This window comes from Strigops habroptila, chromosome 7, assembly GCF_004027225.2.
Source record: "Strigops habroptila isolate Jane chromosome 7, bStrHab1.2.pri, whole genome shotgun sequence".
NCBI classification, from domain to species: Eukaryota; Metazoa; Chordata; class Aves; order Psittaciformes; family Psittacidae; genus Strigops; species Strigops habroptila.
In genome coordinates, this window is record NC_044283.2 from 38,078,153 (window position 1) to 38,099,305 (window position 21,153).

The 21,153-nt window shown below is 36.6% G+C and overlaps 1 protein-coding gene across 5 annotated transcripts in view; it reads left to right on the forward strand.

The window, feature by feature from the left end:
- HPGD (15-hydroxyprostaglandin dehydrogenase) overlaps window positions 1-8,955 on the forward strand; it is a 27,075-nt gene extending 18,120 nt beyond the window's left edge. For 4 of the 5 annotated variants that reach the window (XM_030492716.1, XM_030492720.1, XM_030492718.1 and 1 more), the window contains 3 exons: window positions 4,042-4,118; window positions 6,151-6,314; window positions 7,428-8,955. In XM_030492716.1, the coding sequence (XP_030348576.1) occupies window positions 4,042-4,118; window positions 6,151-6,314; window positions 7,428-7,563 (377 nt within the window). In that variant the 3' untranslated portion in view covers window positions 7,564-8,955. The remainder of the gene's footprint in view (window positions 1-4,041; window positions 4,119-6,150; window positions 6,315-7,427) is intronic. The other variant, XM_030492717.1, reaches the window with a different exon arrangement.
- The last annotated feature ends 12,198 nt before the right edge of the window (window positions 8,956-21,153 follow it).

Below are 21,153 nucleotides of genomic sequence, written 5' to 3' on the forward strand. Positions count from 1 at the left end.
CTTTAATGGAATATTTGAATGTTTTTACAGTGAAGATATTTGTCTAAAGTAAAACTGGGAATAGAGCTTAATCACTGCATAATCATAGTGGAGAAGCAGTGTTTTCTGATTAATCCAAAGCCTCCATGAGGTCAACAGCCAGGTTAGAAAACAGACTATGGTTCTTCGTTCTGCGTGCCATACTCATTCAAATACGAAGTACATTCTTCCAGCAATTAATGAAATTTAAAGACACTATTAAACAGAAATTACATTTGTCTCAAGCTGCCTAACGGTGCACCCAAGGAGAAAACAAAGGGCAGAAAAGTCATCTAAAACCTAATAAATCTTATTCAAAGAAAGAGTCTTGTTCAAATCTCTGAGGGCAACATGTGGGATGTCATGCCTGGGGAAAAATTATTAATTCTGTATTCATCAAAGTTTTTCAGTGGACTGAAAGAAAATACTGGTTTCAACAAAGCTTACTGATAAAATTCAAAATTATTGATACCATTCTCCACCTCCAATACTAATTTCTCAAGCTGTGGATTTGAAACTATGGACCATGATAAATAAGCCTGACACCATGTTTCAAATGGTTGAGTGGTCTTGACAAGAGGACTAGAGTGTAACCAGGGGCTAGTCTCTGTCAGCCTGCCAGGAAATGAGAAAAATAGAAAAGAACACAGTTGACACTGGCCCACATGATTACTTCATTTTCATAAACTGAAGAGCACCTTCAGTCATCATGAAGTCATTTGCAATTCACCAACTAGTTCTCAACGAAGATCGTTTCAGGGGAGAAGGAACTTCCCTGTCCCCTTTCATGTAACAGTTCAGTGATGCAGCAACATCCAGAGAGAGAAAAACTAGGCATAGTTGCCTCCACTTGCTAAGAGAGATTGAAAAGCACATTATCATTTTCCAGGAGCACACTGCCCCACCACCATCCATTTGAACACCATCCCCTTCCTCCCACCATTATTTTGTGCACAATGTTCTCCAGTCTGTTCTATTGCCATTCCACTTTGTGTAAGATAATTAAATCTTCATGGAGAAGCAAATAGAATTCAGATTGTCTAACAAATGAACGCCCTAATTAATATGCTATGAACTCATCTTTGCTCACTGGTTGATTAAATGCACAGACAGAGCAGACTCAATGTCACACAACAGTTCATCCCAGAATACTTGCTAGCAGAGTCCCTAGGACACACTGCTGACAGATAGAGAGGTTCAGCTCTTCCCAGGGAAGGGAAGAAGCTCAGAGCTGGAAATCCCACACCATGGCTTTGTGTACTGAACTCAGGAGCAAAAGTGAGACAGGACTGTCATTGTTTTGGTTGAGGGATGCTAGAACTAGTCTTCATTGTCACTGCTTTGGCTCAAAGTGAATTAATTGATTTTTTTTTTTTCTTGTTTCTCCATTTCAGCAAAAATAATCATTTCATTTAGAAAGTAACTGGGTTTAACGTTTTGATTAAAAAAAAAATTACTTGTTCCTCCCTTCCTGCCTAGTTATTCCTGCTGTCTTTTGACATTTAAGTGTAAGTCTTTGAACTTTATTCCACTTCATTATTGTGACCTGTGCCCTTCCTTTGTTTATTTCTTGACGTTGTTTCTCTTCCTCCTCTAGTAACAAGTAACTTGTCTTACTATGTTTAAAAAAAAAAAAAAAAAAAATCCCCTCGAAATGCCTCCTCTGTGTTCCCCAGTAGATTGTCTTTTTTGTGTCTGTCAGCTGCAGACTCATTGGGATTGGGTTTTTTATTTAAAACATGGAAAACTACTCAGCAGTTTTAAAAAATTAGTATCATAACATTTCTAATGTCCTAATATTCTAATGTTTCCAGTTATTTGAAGAATGGTGATAATCATCAAAAGTCACCAAATAGAGGAATATTAAGCCTATATTGCCATGGCAACCCACAGGCGACAACACAAAAGCCATTTTCATAAAGCCAGTTCTCAATCAGAAGCAGAACAAATTAATCCAAGCTAAGCAGATAAACACAAGTTTAAGAGAACAACCAGCAATTAAATGAAGTTACCTAGCATTTAACAGTGCTAATAACGGTGTTACTTTCACTGGATCACCAATGTAGCATTTAAACCAAGATAAAATCTTGAAGCTGTCACAGTTGTAATTAGAGCTTTGTGCTGTCTTAGAAAGTTTTTTCCTTCAGACAAAATGTATTCCAGAGCAAAGAGCCCATACAAATTTTTGGCATATGTAACTTTTCTGGCAAATCCAGTTTTAAAGCTGGGTAGCGTATTCCTCATCTCCACTGAGGTAAGACACACCCCTTCTTCATTATATCACTTAGAAGATATGAAATATGAAGAATGAAAAAAACATATCTAGGATATTAATTGGGATGACTGCCATTAGAATCAAACATTAACACATCAAAATCAGTATCCAGTTTTACAACGCCACATTCAGAAATTCAGACAAATTTTATCCCCCAATTTTAGGACAGGCTGTGGTTTGCTATTCACAACACCTTAGATTTCAGGTGTTAACTACAGCATTCATGTGGTCCAGTTCAGCTGTCATTGTATAGTGGAAATCATTGGCATAATGGGCAGAAGTTTATCTGCACTCATGGTCTGTCATCTCCTCTTGACCAGTTTTTTTTCAATCAAATTCAGTCTTACTAGAATTAAGTTCTTAATTTTCCTCCAAAACCTCTGTTCTCTCTTCTTTCTCCCTATAAATGATTTTATGCTCTCCCACTCCCACCATAAAAGTTCAAAATATTAGCAGTCATTTCTTAATCTTGCTGCTTCTTTTCCTTACAAAAGATAGCAATGATATCACCTAGGATTGTTACCTCTTTTTCCTGTTGCCTTCTGAAAATCTTTGTCCTGTTTTTAAATTGAACAGGGCCCACTGTAGGAGGTATCATACCATGAAATCCTTTTAAGCCATCCTAATTCAATCTAGAAAATGCTTCAAAAAGCTTTCCTATCCACATATCTGCTTTCATTTCTTTATGCTTGCTATCTGAAGCCTTCATCCTATCATTCCATTCACAGTGTTTACTCACTTATCTCTATACTCTCTCTGCACTGAGGTCCTACATTCACTTCTCAGCACTCTTTCCATTTGCTTATTGCAAAACAGCTTTCCTATGTAATTTTACTCTCTTAAAAAAAACCCAAAACCTATCACTTATGAAATATTATCAGAGTATTATTGTAAGTAAAATAAATTTTACAATGCCTCAGATGGTGCATCAAGTCTGAATTACTTTGTTTATAATTGCTCACTAGAGCAAAACGAACTATGCAAAAGAGTGTGTATTTGTTACAGTACTAACCACATCATAAAATAAATAAGCAGTAACAGAATTGCATGGGTAGATGTACCAGCTGACTGTGCTTCAGTCAGCACAGTTCAGCTGTGGAGCATACTTATTCTCATCTCTCGCATCAGAGCAAGGGGGAAAGTTTTATCTGAGGCTGAGTTTTGTAACTATTCCACAGAAGCAATATAAGCAAGGGCTTTAAGTCAGACATTATATTTATGTTTTGATACATTACAAAGATAACATTAAAGCAGTTACAGTAGTTAAAATGGATTTTGCTGTTTCCCTTACCTATTTCTACACTTCTTCCCTGAAATCACTGGAAATGATTGCAGGTGTTCAGTTTACATATCAGCAGCTAGGGTGTCAGCAATCAAAGTTTATATAAGATACTTTACATACTTTACAGTGCTTTACTGATCCAAAGAAGGTTCAAAAATCTCATCCTTGAGTTTTCTTCCAGATCCTGTCCTTAATTTTAAGTCATACTTCATAGATATAACTTTTCTTTTAAAAAGTTATACTTTTTTATTACTCGTCTTTTGCCTCTTCATGTTTTTATCCTTCTCATACCTTTTCCCAGCCTACCTCAGATTACAAAATATAATTTGAAAATTGTAACTAACCTATTTTGCTGCACCTCTAAATCCATCACTTATTTTTTACATTGTAGATCTATATGTGTGTTTAAGGTAATCATAAATAGGAGTACCCAGCATCTTTATTCAGCTACCTTTTTATTTTAAAGGACTCATGCCTGCTGCATTCCAACCTGTGTATTGTGCTACAAAGCATGGTGTAATTGGATTCACACGGTCAATAGCAGTAAGTATGTGTTTTTGAAAACAGTATCAGCAGCTTTGTTAAGCTTCTCATGTTCCCCCTCTATTGTCACACAACTGGAACTAATTTACTTAAAGAAAAGGAAGTGTCTGAAGCAGAGGAGGTTCCCTCCTTTCACAAAGATAAAATAAGTCAGTCCTGTGTGCTTATGACTGATCTGAGATTCTGGGAGCATGGAGAAAAGGTATTGCAAAGTAATTTAAGGACAGTGGGAGGAGCCCAAAAGTCAAATTTTAATCCAAGCTTTAAAAATACTTTTTCATAACTGCAGTCATTAAACATTTTGTTTCCTTATTTCTAAGTCAGGTTGATGACTCTTTAATGAGAAATAGGTGCTAAAGTGTACAAAAAGTGACTTGAACTCAAAAATGTTTACCATTATTTGTTCTTCCAAACTTTTAAAATAGTGAAAATGCAAAATGACATATTCAGGATGGGACATGTTAGATGTTATATGATCATACAGTAAGTCTTAGCATCTGACTCCAAAACTTTCTAGTTAAATTGAACAAGCAGTATGATAAAATAACTTGGAGGGAGCAAAAATGATTACACTTTTATAGACTAAGCTTCAAGATATACTTTATATAAAGTATATATCTTTATATAAAGATATATACAAAGATACATCTTTATATGAAGATAAGCTTAAAGTCTACTCATATGAGATTTTCAATCTAAGTTAAAGAATAAACCACCTGAAATGATCATTTGGATGGTTTATCCATATTTTACGCCTTACCCCCACCCAAATAGATTCTTTTTTAGATTAACGTAAACAGATTAGTATGGATAAGTGTTGCATATGACATATTAGTCACAGCATGAACTCAGCACCTTGATTTCCATTTTTGTTTTCTCATTATAAAATAAACATCACCATCTGAGTTCAAATATAAAGGGTCTGCTAGAAAATTAGAGGAAGTGCTGTCCCTCTGGAACGTGATAATGTTGAGGAGAAAAAGAATAACGAACATAGCAAATCACTGTATTTACCAGGAAAGGCAGTACAGCCTTATGTTGGGCAGGTATGATACAAAACATCTAGGACTTCAGTTTCTTTTCTCCTCCAGACCAAAAGGGCAGGCTACCATATCATGAAAATGACGTGATTTACACAATACCAGAAAGGATTCCTGTTAAGTGCTAAAATAAATAGAACTCAGTGTTGAACAGTTATGATTATTCTTGGATATATCATGTATAATTTGTAAGTTCTGTGCCATCACTAAAAAAGTTCATCCAGCATTCAACATATGCCTGGATGCTGATCAGACTTCTTTGCAACACATGTGCATTGGTAACACCACAAATGAAGTGTTTCACCATTCCTACAACAATTTGTGCTGCTTGCTCTCACTATGTTCCTGAAGTGCTTCCCGAAAAAAAACCTCCTGCCTCTTTCCTGGAGTTCACAGGACTCCAGGAGATGCTCAGTGATAGATTTGTCCCTTGGCAGGGACAATAGAGCAGCCAGAAAGGTTCAGCATCACAGTTCTTGGGGTACAGGCCAAATGCAATTTCTGTTTAAGTGAGAGAGGTAAATACAATTTTAGAGTTAAATCTTTATTTGATTTCAGATAGTTTTCTTTCAGTAAGAAAGTTCTTATAAGATTGGAAGCATACATTTGGGAGTTGGTTTTTTTTACTTGGTTTTGCTTAACAGATTTATATCATTAACGTAGAATACTGTTAATGATATATCAATAGCACTAATAACAAAAATATTAGGGAAAAAACAAACAAACACACAAAAAACAAACAAACCAGCTGCATGGAAAGAAGAGTGTTGATTTCTTCTAGAATTGTTCTCCCAGCAAAACAGATTTTTTTTTCTAGTAATCTAGTACAATTACTACAGAAAACATGCTGCAAACTTAGTTGTTGAAACAAGATTTGCTTACTAGGCAAGGGCTGAAAGTACTTAGTGGTAAGTCTCATTCTTTGAAAAATTTCTTACACAATCCTGGTTTAAAATGTTGATGACAAATGCTTAACTTTTTTTTTTTTCTAGTTAGCTGCTAATATGGAAAACTATGGTGTGAGACTCAACACAATTTGTCCAGGATTTGTCAACACACCAATTCTTCAGTCAATAGATAAAGAAGAGAATATGGGACAATATTATTCATATAAGGATGAGATAAAAAATATGATGCGGTTCTATGGCGTGATGGAGTAAGTCAAGTCAGATACAGTGGGTTTTTGCCCTTTGTTAATGAAGAACAAGTAGACAAAATTGCACTTTCAGCAAACTGAAAATAAAAAGGAAATGCTGTTTCAGATAACAGCCTATCAAATGCGTTATTCTCTATACAAGGAACAAATGACAGATATCTAAGGCTATTTTAAGACTATTATCTACATAGCGATATTTCCCTTCATACATTCCTATTTCCCAGCAAGGTGCTAATCAAATTCAAAAGTTAAAGGTAGTGGGTTTAGTTTTTAATAGCCCTTGGTGTACTTCCAGAATTTCACTTAACCAAACTTGTTGTGAGATACAGGGTACATAATTTGTATTGAATTTCCACAAAATTTGCAAGTGAACCAAGATAGAAATCAGACCAAGAACTTAGAAAACCGGACTAAGTTCACAAGAGGGTAGTAGCAACAATGGTAGATTGGATCAAAGAGTTACCTAGCCCATTATGATATTGTAAGCAAAGGCCAAACACAGACAGCTAGGAAAGTGTGTGAGAACAAGACCAGTAGTACAATGGGATATTTTTTAAACACTTTCTCGGTCTCTAACAATTAGCTACTCAGATGCTTCTGCACAAAGGAAATTGTATGACTGTGTTGTTTCACCCACACTTTTCATATGTAAAACATATTGCACCTACTGACCACAGCAAACAGCATGTGATGAAATTCTCCTTACACTAATTTGCATGTCAGCCCCACTACAGGAACAGGATAAAACAACAGCAAAGAGCTGCAGAGGATTGTGTGAGGATTACTTTTGTCCACTGCCCTGAAAGAGAAAACTGATAGGATTCAAAAGGCAGCCGGATGTCCACAGGGATTTAGCAGTGACTAGAGCAAACAAATGATGATTTGGAAAGCTGCTGCTGCTTTACACTGTATGTCCTGATTGAGGAGACTGAATTTATCTCCTGAAATACTCATACCACCTCTGCTTGACTTGAAAATAAGTTTGTTCAAATACAAGTTTGTTTAATTTTCAGGGTACATAGATTTACATTGAGTTTCTTTACCTGTCATTTTCACCTGTTCTATTACATCATGATTCTGAAATAACAACTACCTACTACTTTTTTTTTTCAGCCCATCAATAATAGCTGAGGGACTGATAACAATTATTGAAGATGATACTCTAAATGGAGAAGTTATGAAGATTACAGCATCCCAAGGGATTCATTTTCAACAATACAGCCAAACACCTTTTACATCAAAGAGATAATTGGTTTATGCTTATTATTTTGGGCTTTTCTTAAATATAGAAAATTTTGGAGAGTAATTTTTGGAAAAAATGGTTAGTGTTCTATCTAGAGCAGTGACAGTGTTCAAACATTGGCATCCTAATAACAAAGCGATGGACAAGAAAATCTGCCGTGGGCAGATGTTCCCATCCTATTTTAATATTATAAGCACTAATACTAGTATTTATTCAGTAGAATAAACACACTGCTCTGAAGATTTTTGATTATATAGTAATAGAGGCCAGTTTTTTTCCCTTCTGATAGTTCTGATCCACATACTCCAAGTGTATTTTGGTGGACCCGACTTACTTCATATAATTCTTTTCAGTCATAAGTGTCTACTTATTTATATCTTGAATTCTTCAAACTGCGATTCAGTTCAGGAACCTAGAACACAAATATACCTATAATGAGTTAAGAATTTACTTTTTCTTATGAAATGTAAAATAAAACACAAGGCAAAATTTCTTTTCCTCATTTATATATGCAACCAAATATGTTGCATATCACACAAAAAACTACAGATTTTTATCTTCTTAGATTTTAACTATTTATAAAACAGTTCAGTAATATTTTTGTTTTCTTTCATAGATATATACATATGAATTTTCTCTTTCTGTATATACAAGGATGAATACTTCGGCATTGATTGAAATGTCTACTTACTCATTAAATCTCATTTTATAAAAGTTTAAATCTAATTTCTTGCCTGGATTGATTAAAACATCAATTAAATCCTGAATAATCCCATTTTTTCATGTTTCACACATATCCATTTTGGTATCATGATACATATTCTTAGATGCAACATGTCATATAGTGGCAATGAAAATAAAAAATAAGTTTCCTATCTCCTGAGCATCACTGGACCTTTTGAATCAGGATCAATCCCCAGCTACATTTATGAAACAAACCTTGATACTCCATGGGTTACATGCCTGGTAAAAATAAATTTACATGGTAATTTATTAGGCTCATAACTCCTGGGAAAGCTGGCAAAATTTAATACTTATCCTTCTTAGGAGTATTGACTTCAATTTCACTGATGGAAGCACTGTTTTTTTCAGCATTGTAACTGAAAAAGTGGGATCGCTGATATTTACCTTCTATGAAACTCCGAGAGTAATAAGACTGTGGGGAAAAGAAAAGAAGCAGACACACATACCATTAATTACTCATCATTCTCCCCCCACCTCTATTTGTCACGACGTTAACACTATTTTTAATGCCTATTTTGAATGCATGCATGATGCTAGCTACACCACCAGTACCCCTGAAAGCATCTGTATATCCCTCTGGACGAACAACTACTCTCTAATTTGATTGTATCAATTTCTACTTTTGTCTCATTAAAATCAAAGCTTTTCCTAATACATGACAGAAAAAGGAGTGATGTAAACTTAAAGTCAGCATGCTGCTTTAGTTAAGTTCTAACGCTGATAATTATCTGCCTCTTCTCTCTTTGTTAAGCAGCATTTCAATGTCGTTTGTAAACAAGGGAAAGTTTCATAATAATGACAGTATATGCAAACCATGCTAACTAGCAAACACCACACTAAATTAGATTGTAACTCTACAGCTTCTCTTAATAACATACTTCAAATAACAATGAGAATATTGCAAGTGTCAGTATATATGTTGATGATTGATACATCGTTGCCTTGAATGCTTTTGTTCATCTCTACTCTTTGCTGCCCCAAAAGAAATATCTGTTAAACAGGGAGGGTTGAGTTTTCCAAGGGATCAATGAAAGAATACATAAGAATGTTAGTAATAATAGACTAGAAGTCTGGTGTATGCTCTCTGGAGGAAGAAAAACAAATCAATTTAGAGTTAATTACAGCCAATCACTTCAGACATTGCACAAATAACTCATAGTGTTGCACTAGTACAAAATTCTAATTCTGTGAATTGGCAGTATTCTAAGAATGGATTCCATTTATGTGGTATATCAATAGTCACACAAGACAAAATCAGATTAATAAAATATGCAATTAGATTCCAGGACACCTGGAAAATCTAAGTCTATATCTGGGAAAGAATTAAATCCATATCTTGCTTGTATAGATAGGTCTTTTGGATTATTTTTGTAACTCAAAGCCACACATTTTCAAATCAAAGCACTACAGAAAACTTCATGAAAGGCAGATACTGCATTCACTTCCATGTGATAATCCAATAAGGAAGTCTCAGAATGCAATACATGCTCATTTGATCAAATAAGCATTTATACTAAGATAAATCTCAAATTATTAGCACATGTGGAACTCACTGAAAGAAACAAGAAAGTAATAATGAAGCAAAACTCTTGACACAAATTCTAATAAGAAAAATAGCCATCAAATTTCTACCTTTTAATTAAAAAAAAAAAAATGCCCCAAACCAAGTGTCACAGTTTTCTGGTTTCATTTAGTCTGTATTAAAATACATCTGAGGGTTTTATCTGCACAGGAAGAACAAGTCCTAAATATGTTTTGGAAGGCTTTCCTGTAAGACTTTCCCCCAACCTTTGGAAGTCTTCCAGAAAGCAAGAAAAAGAGCATATGTTTGATTTACAGACAGAAACACCCAGACAAGCAGTAGGTAGAAAGATGAGTTAAAGGGAGAAAGCGAGTTTCATTTTTGCGCAAAGATTGTTTTGAAACTTTGTCTTCAGTTAAAAGTCTTGACATATTTCCAAGACTTAATTTATTTTGCCTGGGAGATCATCACTTTTAAGATGACTGTTCCAGTTTTGTAGGGAAACTCAGCCAAAAGGAAAAAATAAATATTTTAAATGAGATACACTAGTTGCCAAGAACACAAAATGACAATTAATAATCTATACTCATATAATGATCACTATTTGTAATGAACATTCAATCCCATGTGACACAAGTTTACTTTTCATTGGGTCCTTACAGTTTCAAATAGGAATTCTTTATGGTTAAAGAGTAAATATTACTAGTAAACTCATTTTTTTCAGTGGTTATGATCCTACATAAAGTCATAAGGCCTAAATCATAAGGCATTTCAACCACTTTGAGACGTGACAGTGTTACTTTATTTGTATTATTTAAACCCTTGATTCAAAGAAATCTTTTTGAAAAGGTACACAACCACAGTCATCAACATAATTATGTGGAAAACACATTATATTCTGTACAGTTCAGAAGGACCTGGAAGTGACTTGTATTATGTGTATTATAAAATCACGTGTATCAATTTTATTATTGAGGGTGGCCATAACAAGTCCTTCTTGTAGTTTCCTTAAATTAAGGAAGTCCCGATAGGAGAGACTAGATCTCTTGTTCTTGCTTGGAACATAAGCTTTGCAAACAGCAAACCAAAAATAAACTTTAATAAAAGCAAAATCTGGTTTCCACTGAAATCTTGAATGTGAGCCTAATCTTTAAAGGAACAGCATTACTTATCTAATGGTATGGATTTTGGGCAGGATGGGGCTCTTCTGACAGATAATGATTTCCTTCCTCCAGTGCTGAACTGCTCTAAACTTTCTACAGGATGAGTCTCCAGCTTGAACTTCCCTTTTAGCTAAGTCTATTTGCTTTGCACCAAGACATGTTGACAGTTTTCAGCTCCAGCTCCAGAAGTCCAGATGGTTCAATGAAAGTGAAGGATAATACCACATGACTTAGATTATTAACTTTTTCCCCTCCAGCACAAAAAGGAACAGCTTAATGTCAGTTCAAATTTATAATTCAAACTGAGAGGGACAGTAAATAAGAAGAGTTATGCTTGTACTCTGAAGGGGACAGTAAACAGGAAGAGAACAGGTCAAGTAAAAATATATAAGATGCAAAAAGGTTAAACCTAAAACGTGTTTCAAATAAGTAACTTAACCCTATGGTTTATGTGGAAGGTCATTATTATGAACTGGACCAAATTTAAACTTGAATGTTCTCTGACTTGTATAGAGACAGTCTCAGGGATTCAGAGGATGAACTGAGGATCTTCAGAGCAAAAATTAACCTTAATGAAAAATATTTAATCTTATTTCAAGTAGTCATCCTTTAAGCAGTTATTTATTCAGCTCTTATTTTTCCACAAGCTCTGTGCTAATTCATTGCTGGCATCTGCAGAGCAAATGTTATAGAAACCTTACAGACTTTATTACCACTACAGAGGCAGAATTAATTTCTTGCTACAGAATTGCACTTTTTCAGCTTTCGCTTTCACTTTCATCAGGGGGTTCCTAGCCTTCTTTCTTTCACATAGAAGAGAGGCCACACAGGACAGGATGATGATCTCCTGGCTGGTCTGATACGTAGCCCAGGATTTCTGGATGGTTTAAGGCTCTAGATTTAGCCTCATGAATCAGACAATTATTATAGTGACATCCCAGAAGAATGCAAAAGATCTATCGAATCTCTTATCTATCACCCCAACATTGCCACTGCCTTCTCTGCATCTTTACTTTGGACTACCTTGAACACAGGCATTTTAGCAGTGAACTACACTCCGGCTGCATGAAAACACAACTGCACTTCTTCAGCAGTTGCCAAGAACATATTCACTTAAGACACCACTCATTTCACTGACTTCAGACAAACTATAAGGCCAGTTTATTAGGTCACATGATGCTCCACTCTGCAGAAATGGCTCAAGGTATCTCAGTAGCATTTTTCTCTTTGCAATGTGAGCTTTTCCCAGCAGCCACAATCATGAGAAACTAAAGAAAGAAGAATAGGAAATAAGGCTCTCAGTTACACAGCTTTGAACCCTTCACTATAGGACATGAGAATAAGCACACTTCTGCTTGCTTTCAGAAAAAAAGCACAAAGACAACTTTGAGTGCACTTTCTCACAGCTGCAAACAAAACCCAGAGGAGAGGAAGAAATCAAGATATTTTTGGAACATAGGAATGTAACGCTCTTCAGAAAAATAGTTGTATTTTAGCTCATCTAGCCATTCCTATTTACATGAATGACTAGCATTTCAGAATCTTGTACAGTGTTTGACCTTGAAGACATATTTCTGCAATTAACACCACAAAAAATTAACCTCACATATGCATGAATGTTGCAGTTCTCAAGAAAGACCCACAGAAGAGCAGAGAATACTGAAATCTCTGTAACTTATTCTGGAACAGCTCTTATAAAAGTGAATTAGCTTCCTTGTACAAAATCCTTCTGGCAATTTCACTTCAAACAGATATAGTGTTCCTTTATGGAGCTTTTTTTCTGCTCTGCATTTGTAAGGCTGTTTAAATACACTGCCCTCAGCAATATTTACAAATTAGCTGACGCTTATCAAAACCATTGCTGTTGTTTTGATTTAGGAGAGTTACTTTCCTTGGTACATGTTAATGCCAGGCTAGAGAAAATGCAGGTAGGTATTCACATCTGCCCAATGATATACCAGCACTTCATCTAATTCTCACAGTTTTCTAGAAGAAGAACAGTACATGTTGACTTCATACCGGGACTACCACACTTTCATTTTTACATCCTCTGTACATGACTTTTTTTACATATATATATGTAAATATACACACATGTATCTCCTCATATATGTATTTATATACTCAGAGAATACACATACAATAGAAATTATCTTCTGTTCTAGAGTAACATACACTATCCATGCACGTACCTGAAGCTAGAATCTAACTTCTCTATACATTCTAAAGCATTATTTTTCAGTAATGTCCATCTGCCAAATCTGTTCTGTGAAGTTCAGGGAACATGCTTAAATCTGTATGAACTACATTTCATTGAGCAGGTTTTATCTAGTCTAAATCTAATTTTTCTTCTAAGTTCCAGAAGTATATAAAAATTAGATTTGCTCTTTAAACACTCCCACATTGACTAACGTATAATCTTTGACATATTATGTATCCCTGAAATTCCACCTACTGGGGCAAATCTACTGCCTTATCTGTTATAATTTATTATTTTATATACATATGTATTATCATAGATGGATAAATTTCAAACCAATAGGCTTACAGGCTCTTTGTTGCTCATACAAATGAATCTTATTCTTTTGGCCACAGAGTTTGCACCATGTACGTGCCATAGACAAATGTCTGTACTGGAAGAAATAGCTGTTTATCTTCAGTTTAGTAGTACAAACTTTGTACTTTATGGAAATATTTTGTTTTATGTTTGGTGTCTTGTTAATCATTGACATATGACACATAATGAGGTTGCTAAACCACTGTCCATCATATTTGAAAAATCCTGGCAGTCAGGTGAAGTTCCTGATGACTGGAAGAAGGGATATATAACCCCCATTTTCAAGAAGGGGAAGGTGGAAGACCTGGAGAACTACAGACCAGTCAGCCTCACCTCTGTGCCTGGCAAAGTCTTGGAACAGTTTCTCCTGGAAAACATGCTAAGGCACATGAAAAACAATGAGGTGGTTGGTGACAGCCAACATGGCTTCACTAAGGGCAAATCCTGCCTGACCAATTTGGTGGCCTTCTATGATGGAGCCACGGAACTGACGGACAGGGGCAGAGCAGTTGACGTCATCTACCTGGACTTGTGCAAAGCATTCAACACTGTCCCACACAACATCCTTGTCTCTAAATTGGAGAGACATCAATTTGATAGATGGACCACTCAGTGGATAAAGAACTGGCTCGATGGCTGCATGCAAAGAGTTGTGGTAAATGGCTCGATGTCCAGTTGGAAACCTGTAACGAGCGGTGTCCCTCAGGGATCGGTGTTGGGACCAGTCCTGTTCAATATCTTTGTCGGCGACATGGACAGTGGGATTGAGTGCGCCCTCAGCAAGTTTGCCGATGACACCAAGCTGTGTGGTTTGGTTGATATGCTGGAGGGAAGGGATGCCATCCAGAGGGACCTTGACATGCTTGTAAGGTGGGCCGATGCCAACCTTATGAAGTTTAACCAAGCCAAGTGTAAGGTCCTGCACCTGGGTCGGGGCAATCCCAGGCACTGCTACAGGTTGGGCGGGCAAGAGATTCAGAGCAGCCCTGCAGAAAAGGACTTGGGGGTGTTGGTTGACGAGAAGCTTAACGTGAGCCGGCAGTGTGCGCTTGCAGCCCAGAAAGCCAACCGTATCCTGGGCTGCATCAAAAGAAGCGTGACCAGCAGGTCAAAGGAGGTGATCCTGCCCCTCTACTCTGCTCTTGTGAGACCTCACTTGGAGTACTGTGTACAGTTCTGGTGTCCTCAACATAAAAAGGACATGGAGCTGTTGGAGCGAGTCCAGAGGAGGGCCACGAGGATGATAAGAGGGCTGGAGCACCTCCCGTATGAAAACAGGCTGAGAGAGTTGGGGCTGTTCAGCCTAGAGAAGAGAAGGCTGCGTGGAGACCTCATAGCAGCCTGCCAGTATCTGAAGGGGGTCTATACGGATGCTGGGGAGGGACTCTTCCTTAGGGACTCTAGTGGTAGGACAAGGGGTAATGGGTTGAAACTTAAACAGGGGAAGTTTAGATTAGATATAAGGAAGAAGTTCTTTACAGTGAGGGTGGTGAAGCACTGGAATGGGTTGCCCAGGGAGGTTGTGGATGCTCCATCCCTGGCAGTGTTCAAGGCCAGGTTGGACAGAGCCTTCGGCCACATGGTTTAGTGCGAGGTGTCCCTGCCCATGGCAGGGGGGTTGGAACTAGATGATCTTAAGGTCCTTTCCAATCCTTACTATTCTATAATTCTATGATTCTATGAATAGTAAGGTTGCTTTTGCCCACTAATTTTCCTTTAATTTGTCATCATACCATACTGTTGGAAAAAATATTTATACAGCTTAAGGAGGAAAAATGGTTCAGTAATCACTCTACATGCTGGAATGAAATTCAAACTTCACTTCGAAGGAGAGTTTCTTAGAACACTGGACCACGAAAATATGTCGGGAGCATAAATTAAAATATTACAGGGTGCCAACAAAGATCTGTGTGGTCTGTTTAACAGACACTGGGACTAAAACATACTGGACTTTTTTAATTGAATTTTCAATTAGTGATAACTTCAAAAGCAATCACGGTTGTTTAAATAAACTAAATGTGTTTAATTTCTGTAAATTTCAAGCTTTGGTGCTACATTTACAACAAAATGTTTTTGTTCTCAAATTAAATGGAACTTCAGCACTGAAGCATTAGTAATTTTGCAGAAATATCTGTATGTAAAACAATATTTGAAAATGCAAACTCAGCTTCATGGAAATGCTTAGATCCCATCAACTTCAGTGAGACTGAAACAAGTGCACAAGTCAACTGAATCAGATCCTACGTCTGTGCTATAGACAAAAAGTTGTGAGAGAGCATATAGCAGTGAGGTATTAACTGCATACAGGTCCTGAAAGTGTGGAGCTTTCCTTCTTTGCCAAATCTTCCTGTGAGGACTAAGCATTTTGGACAGCACTTGTAGTCAGGGAAGGTGAGAACTGTGTAAGAATCCCCCAGAGAAACAAACTGGAATTTTCTGCCTGCCTCCAACACCCCCTGCATGACATAGCTCTCTGCCTTCTGGAGAAAAGCAGCTTTGTTAGCTCTCTTAGTCTCAGATCTTTGCCTCAGCTTCCCTTAATTTCTGGATATCCAGAGAAACATTCAGTTAAAAGTAATTTTTGGCCTGTCCTCGAAAACTGAAGTTCATTTCCAAATGTATCGGGACACAGCTTCTGAGCTGCACAACTCTAGAAAAAATGTAGAAGTGTTAACTTACATGGACTTGGGCACTAACTAACAATAAATCCTGCTCCAGAGCATGTGACAAACCATCAAGTTTTGCTAATGGTAGTTGAAAAAATGCATAAACTGAGATGTCATATTCAATTTGTAAATGAAATGCCAATGTCGAACCAAATGTACCACAAATACTCTTTCCTCTGTCTCCAGGGACAGCTGACTGAATCTCCAGTTCTGGAAGCCTACAAACAACATTCTAGAAGAAATGAAAAGAGAAAGTAAAAACTGTCATAAAATGAGACTTTACAGTCACAGGTGCAGATTAGCACAAATCTGCCTAAAAAGACTCCAGCATTATAGTATACCAATCACTAAATTTTTAATATTTATAGGTATTTGCTTAAGGTGGCTTGCTATTAATCAAGTAGGAAATTTTATGCTAGCAGAGGTATCCTCAACAAATATGAACACTTAACACTCAGTGGTATTGCACTCTGGAGTATAAATGCATTTTACACTTCTATAAACTGGCAAATAACAATAAGCAGCATGACTACCCTTTCTTGGAACTCAGCTACCTCTATAACACTATAACTTTGATGAAAGATTTGACCTGAAAATTCATAGGGATTGGTTTTTAACTATTTACTTTTTCCCCTTACACACTGTTATTTTTTGTAAATTTAAGATTCGGAATGTGTGAACAGGCCTCTAATCATCCACAAAGCAACTTTCTCTACTGGATCCTGGAACCTCAATGTTTGCTTGATATTCAAAATCAGTTTTTGTAGGTGATCAGAAGTTCTAACAGTGGCACAGGAGTTGAAGCCTGAGTCCCAAAGCAGAAATGCAAATTACAGTAATATAGAAAGAATGCATTTTGATTTAGCATGCATTCTTGTCTGATTAAAACTCAGAGACTGAAATATAACCAATATAAATGGATTTCTAAAGCCTACTCTAATTTTTCAACTGATTAGTAACTCACGTGTTTTGATCAAGTTTTCACTCTCTAGTAATTCTTTAAAGCATATCTTTGAAAGTGAGCTGCATAAGAAGCTATGATTAGACAGATTCAAACCAATTCAGTAGCTTTGTTTATAGGGCAGTTGCCAAGATTTGAATCACTAAGTCAGCCTGTGACATGCCCGCTTGTATAACTTGTATTCTTTGGCAGCATTTGAGGGTTTTGCATATCTGTTGTTTGATACATAAATCTACTCACATATCACAAAAATGAAATGGAGTGATAAATTTGTATAAAATTAGTTTTAAAACTGTAATCATCAAATTGAGTGGAAATCAGTGTATTTTTTTTACATCCTGCACCACCCTTTTACTTAGTGGCCAATGCAAGGGAAAAAACTTGGAACTGGTAAAAAGAAACCTCTTGCCATATATCACCCTTCTGATTAAAAGAAGAGCTTTAAAATTCACCAGGATACTGTATCTTCTGAGATAGCAGAAGTTGGTAGATAAATAACAAAATCAATCAATTCATCACAAGTACCATCAACTTTAGTAAGCTGCATACCAACAGCTACCCCTGTGCAGAGAGAGAGAAAGCACATTCCGTCTGTCTCGCTCATTCTCTCCAACTACTTAGCTGAATTAGGAAAAAGACAGGGGAAAGGGTGGTAAACTTCGAGCATGTTTGTTTGCTTTTTAAGCTAAAGTTGGAAGTAATACCGAAGTACTTGGTCTCCACCATTCAGAGATCTGTTCCACTATTTTCCTCCAGATTTCATAACTCCAGGAGTTGTTTCCTAACTAAATGGCTCAAGACCAAAAAAAAGTTTTGAGAATTGATTTGCTTTGCTTCCTTTAATGTCTAGCAAATGATTGCTAGGCTTTTTAAACCATCAGCTTATAGCTTCATAGACAGCATTTCAGTTCTGGATTTAAAGAGTTTCTGGTCACCAACTGTTACTTTTTCCCTCCTAAATCAGGTTTATTTAGTGGAACAACCAACTCTTATCAATTTGATGACTTTGGCATCCTCCTTAGGTGGTATAATACAATCCAATTTCATATCAGATTTTAAAGCTTGTCAGAGCTTGCTTAGCTGTTCCTATTTATCTTTCTCTGGAAAAGAAAGGAAATGCTTTGTTTGCTTTCTTGTCTTTTTTTGTCTTTGAGAATTCCAGTGGGCCAGCTTGAAATCCAGAATATTAATCAGCTTGTATACCATTACGTCTACATGATCTGGAGGAAACAGATTTTTCTGGGTTTCCTGTTCTAAATGATGTGGGTTAGAGTCAGATAGAACATTTGATAGTTGAGGACTGGGGCCTTTCTGTGTACAATCAGTTCTTCCTTATCTGGTAAAGCATTGCTTTTAATTTCATGTTCTGTTACTGCCAGGCTGAAATAAAATTACATTATTATTTTTAATATATTTATCTGAGCCCTCCACACCTACAACTTCATGTTTTTACACTTTGGGGTACGGTGTCCAATGGTCAAGGATGAGAAGGGGTAGTAGTCATTAAGGAGGTATCTAACATTTCAAAGGGCTTCCTAAGCAGTGATACACTGCTACATTAAGGAAACTGCAGACTTGACAGACTGGAATGGAGTAGTATAACCTGAATGCCTTTATACCCTTCAATATCAACTTTGCCCAGAGGGAGGCCTGGGGACATTACTGTAGCTGCCTGCCTTTCCCTTTCTTGGCCTATGTACCAGCAGGAATTGATCAGCTGATCTGGAGTATGCAACAAGTAAATCCTTGGCTGATCTTAATTCTATGGCTTAATTCATGGCAAAAACAGAGCTGCAAGCTTAGAAAGCAAGCAGGGAAAATGGACTGAAATGCTGCAGGATTTTCTAAGACATAATATTTTTTGGCTTTGCCGAAGCAGACAGTTTTCAAGATGGAAGGCAAATTAAATAGGATTATTTTAGTAAAGCAGGCTTCCTCACATAAAATGATCAAATTCTTAATTAGTAAAATATTCTCACACCTCTGATTTCCCTTTAATCTTCCATTTCTCAGATGTTGTTGGCTATGCTAGCATCACGTTCAAAAGGCTTTTAATAAAGGGAAAAGTAGGAGTTTCATTTTATCCGAAAGATAAAAAATGCTTCATATACGAGAATTTTATTGTCAGTGATAAACACAATCCTGAATTTATTTTTTTTTTTGTCTATTTGAGACTAGGGGTACTAGAAGCACTTATATTATTTTCCTTGGCAGGTAGGGAAGCTCAAGGCAAAACACTTCTATTTCAAACATAATTTATGCTGTTACATCATTTTCAGCATTTCTGGCCTCAGCTCATATCATTTATTCTTAAGAATCCGTGACCTGTTTGGAACTGAAACTTACTTTGACCTGCATATAGGATAACTAAGTGCTGTGACTACCCTATGGTGTAGGAGTAGCAATTCTATTTTTTAACTAGTAACTGATATTCAAATATGATTTCTATTTTCTCATGAACACTAGTTGTCATACATTTATCATACTGCATTGCAAACAGATTAGGCTTCATGGTACAACATATTTTAGAAGGAAAGAAACTGGTTGGGGAAAGAGTTGAAAGATATTTCTTTCTATTAATGTTTAAAAACACCTATGTAACAGAGCACACCTTATCTTTCTTACTCTCTTGTAAACACTTAAAGTAGCCAGGCAGGGTTTTGAAGGTCACATTGCATTATTATGGATGAAGCTCCAGAAAAAAGGCTGAATTGCAATGTTTCTGCTATCATATGAGGCAACACATAGCAACAACCATGTGATCCGTACCACAGATTGTGTAATTCATAAGTTTTTGAAAAAAGAAACATACTTTCGATAGCTCCATGTGTGTGTTTGGGGTTTCTTTTTCCCAGCTTACATATAATAACTTTTACTATACAGGCTCCATGAGAAAAAATGGAACAGATCTATGTTGCCTTCTGTTTCTTGTGTAAAACAGGAGTAACACAAGTAAGGCTACTGAAAAGCTACAGCTTTGAGGATCATGGTTAAATACACAGATAGGGCTGAAATTTAGGATGGCAGGTAAAAAGGGAAAAGATAATCAAGAACCTGACTATAACCACACTGTCCCTGTTCCTTCACTGCCAGATGTTCATCATGGTCACATTACAGGCTTTCTCAATGAGCTGTTCCTGTAAAAAAGCCAGCTGCTGATAAAGTGGCACAAATAATCCAAGAGCTTCTTCACAGTCTTTTGTACCTCACAATATGTGTGACTCAGCTTTCAGAAGGCAAAGCCAGTTCATACAACTAGGGAGCACCAGCATCAACACTGGAACAGGATCATGGAGGCACGCGGATGACTAGCAAGCCCACATCCTGATCACACAGGAAGATGTTTATAAGTACATGACCAGGCTTGCATGTTCAGCTTTTCTGTCTTACACTTGGCCTGAGGAGAAAAGCCTACTGGATTAACTTTTAATAATATTTAATTTCCAAACCAGCTTGCCAATGTAGAGCTACTGAAATTTTGGGGGAATTAAACAGTACGTTTATAATTTTCTCTATTTGCCTTCAGGTTTTTCCTCTGACTTAGCTGTTTGATGCTAGTTTGTTATAAAAAATTCTTTCATTTCTCTGCACTTGTATGATTTGAATCATAGGATTCTATGTATCTTTGGCTTCCAAACAATTTGTGATTTCTGGCATGCTATGAAACCATTTTTTAAAAATATGACCATCCTGTCTCTCACTAGAGACCTTGCACCAGTCAATGCTACAGAAGAATATGAAAGGTCTATGAACCAAATACCAAGAGAAAAACGTTGCAAGTAAAATGTCTTGTGAAAGTCCTTCTTCCTGGGGCATTTGCATGTGAAATTTATTCTCAGCAGAAATAGTATAGCATAAAATCAGTAGCCTTAATTTAAGTGAAAAAGTTCGATGCAGAAAAAATACATTCATTACAAGTAAGACCTGACTTCCTGCTACAAGAAGGTTTGCAGACACTGCCTTCCTAGAGCACGTGTGTGTGT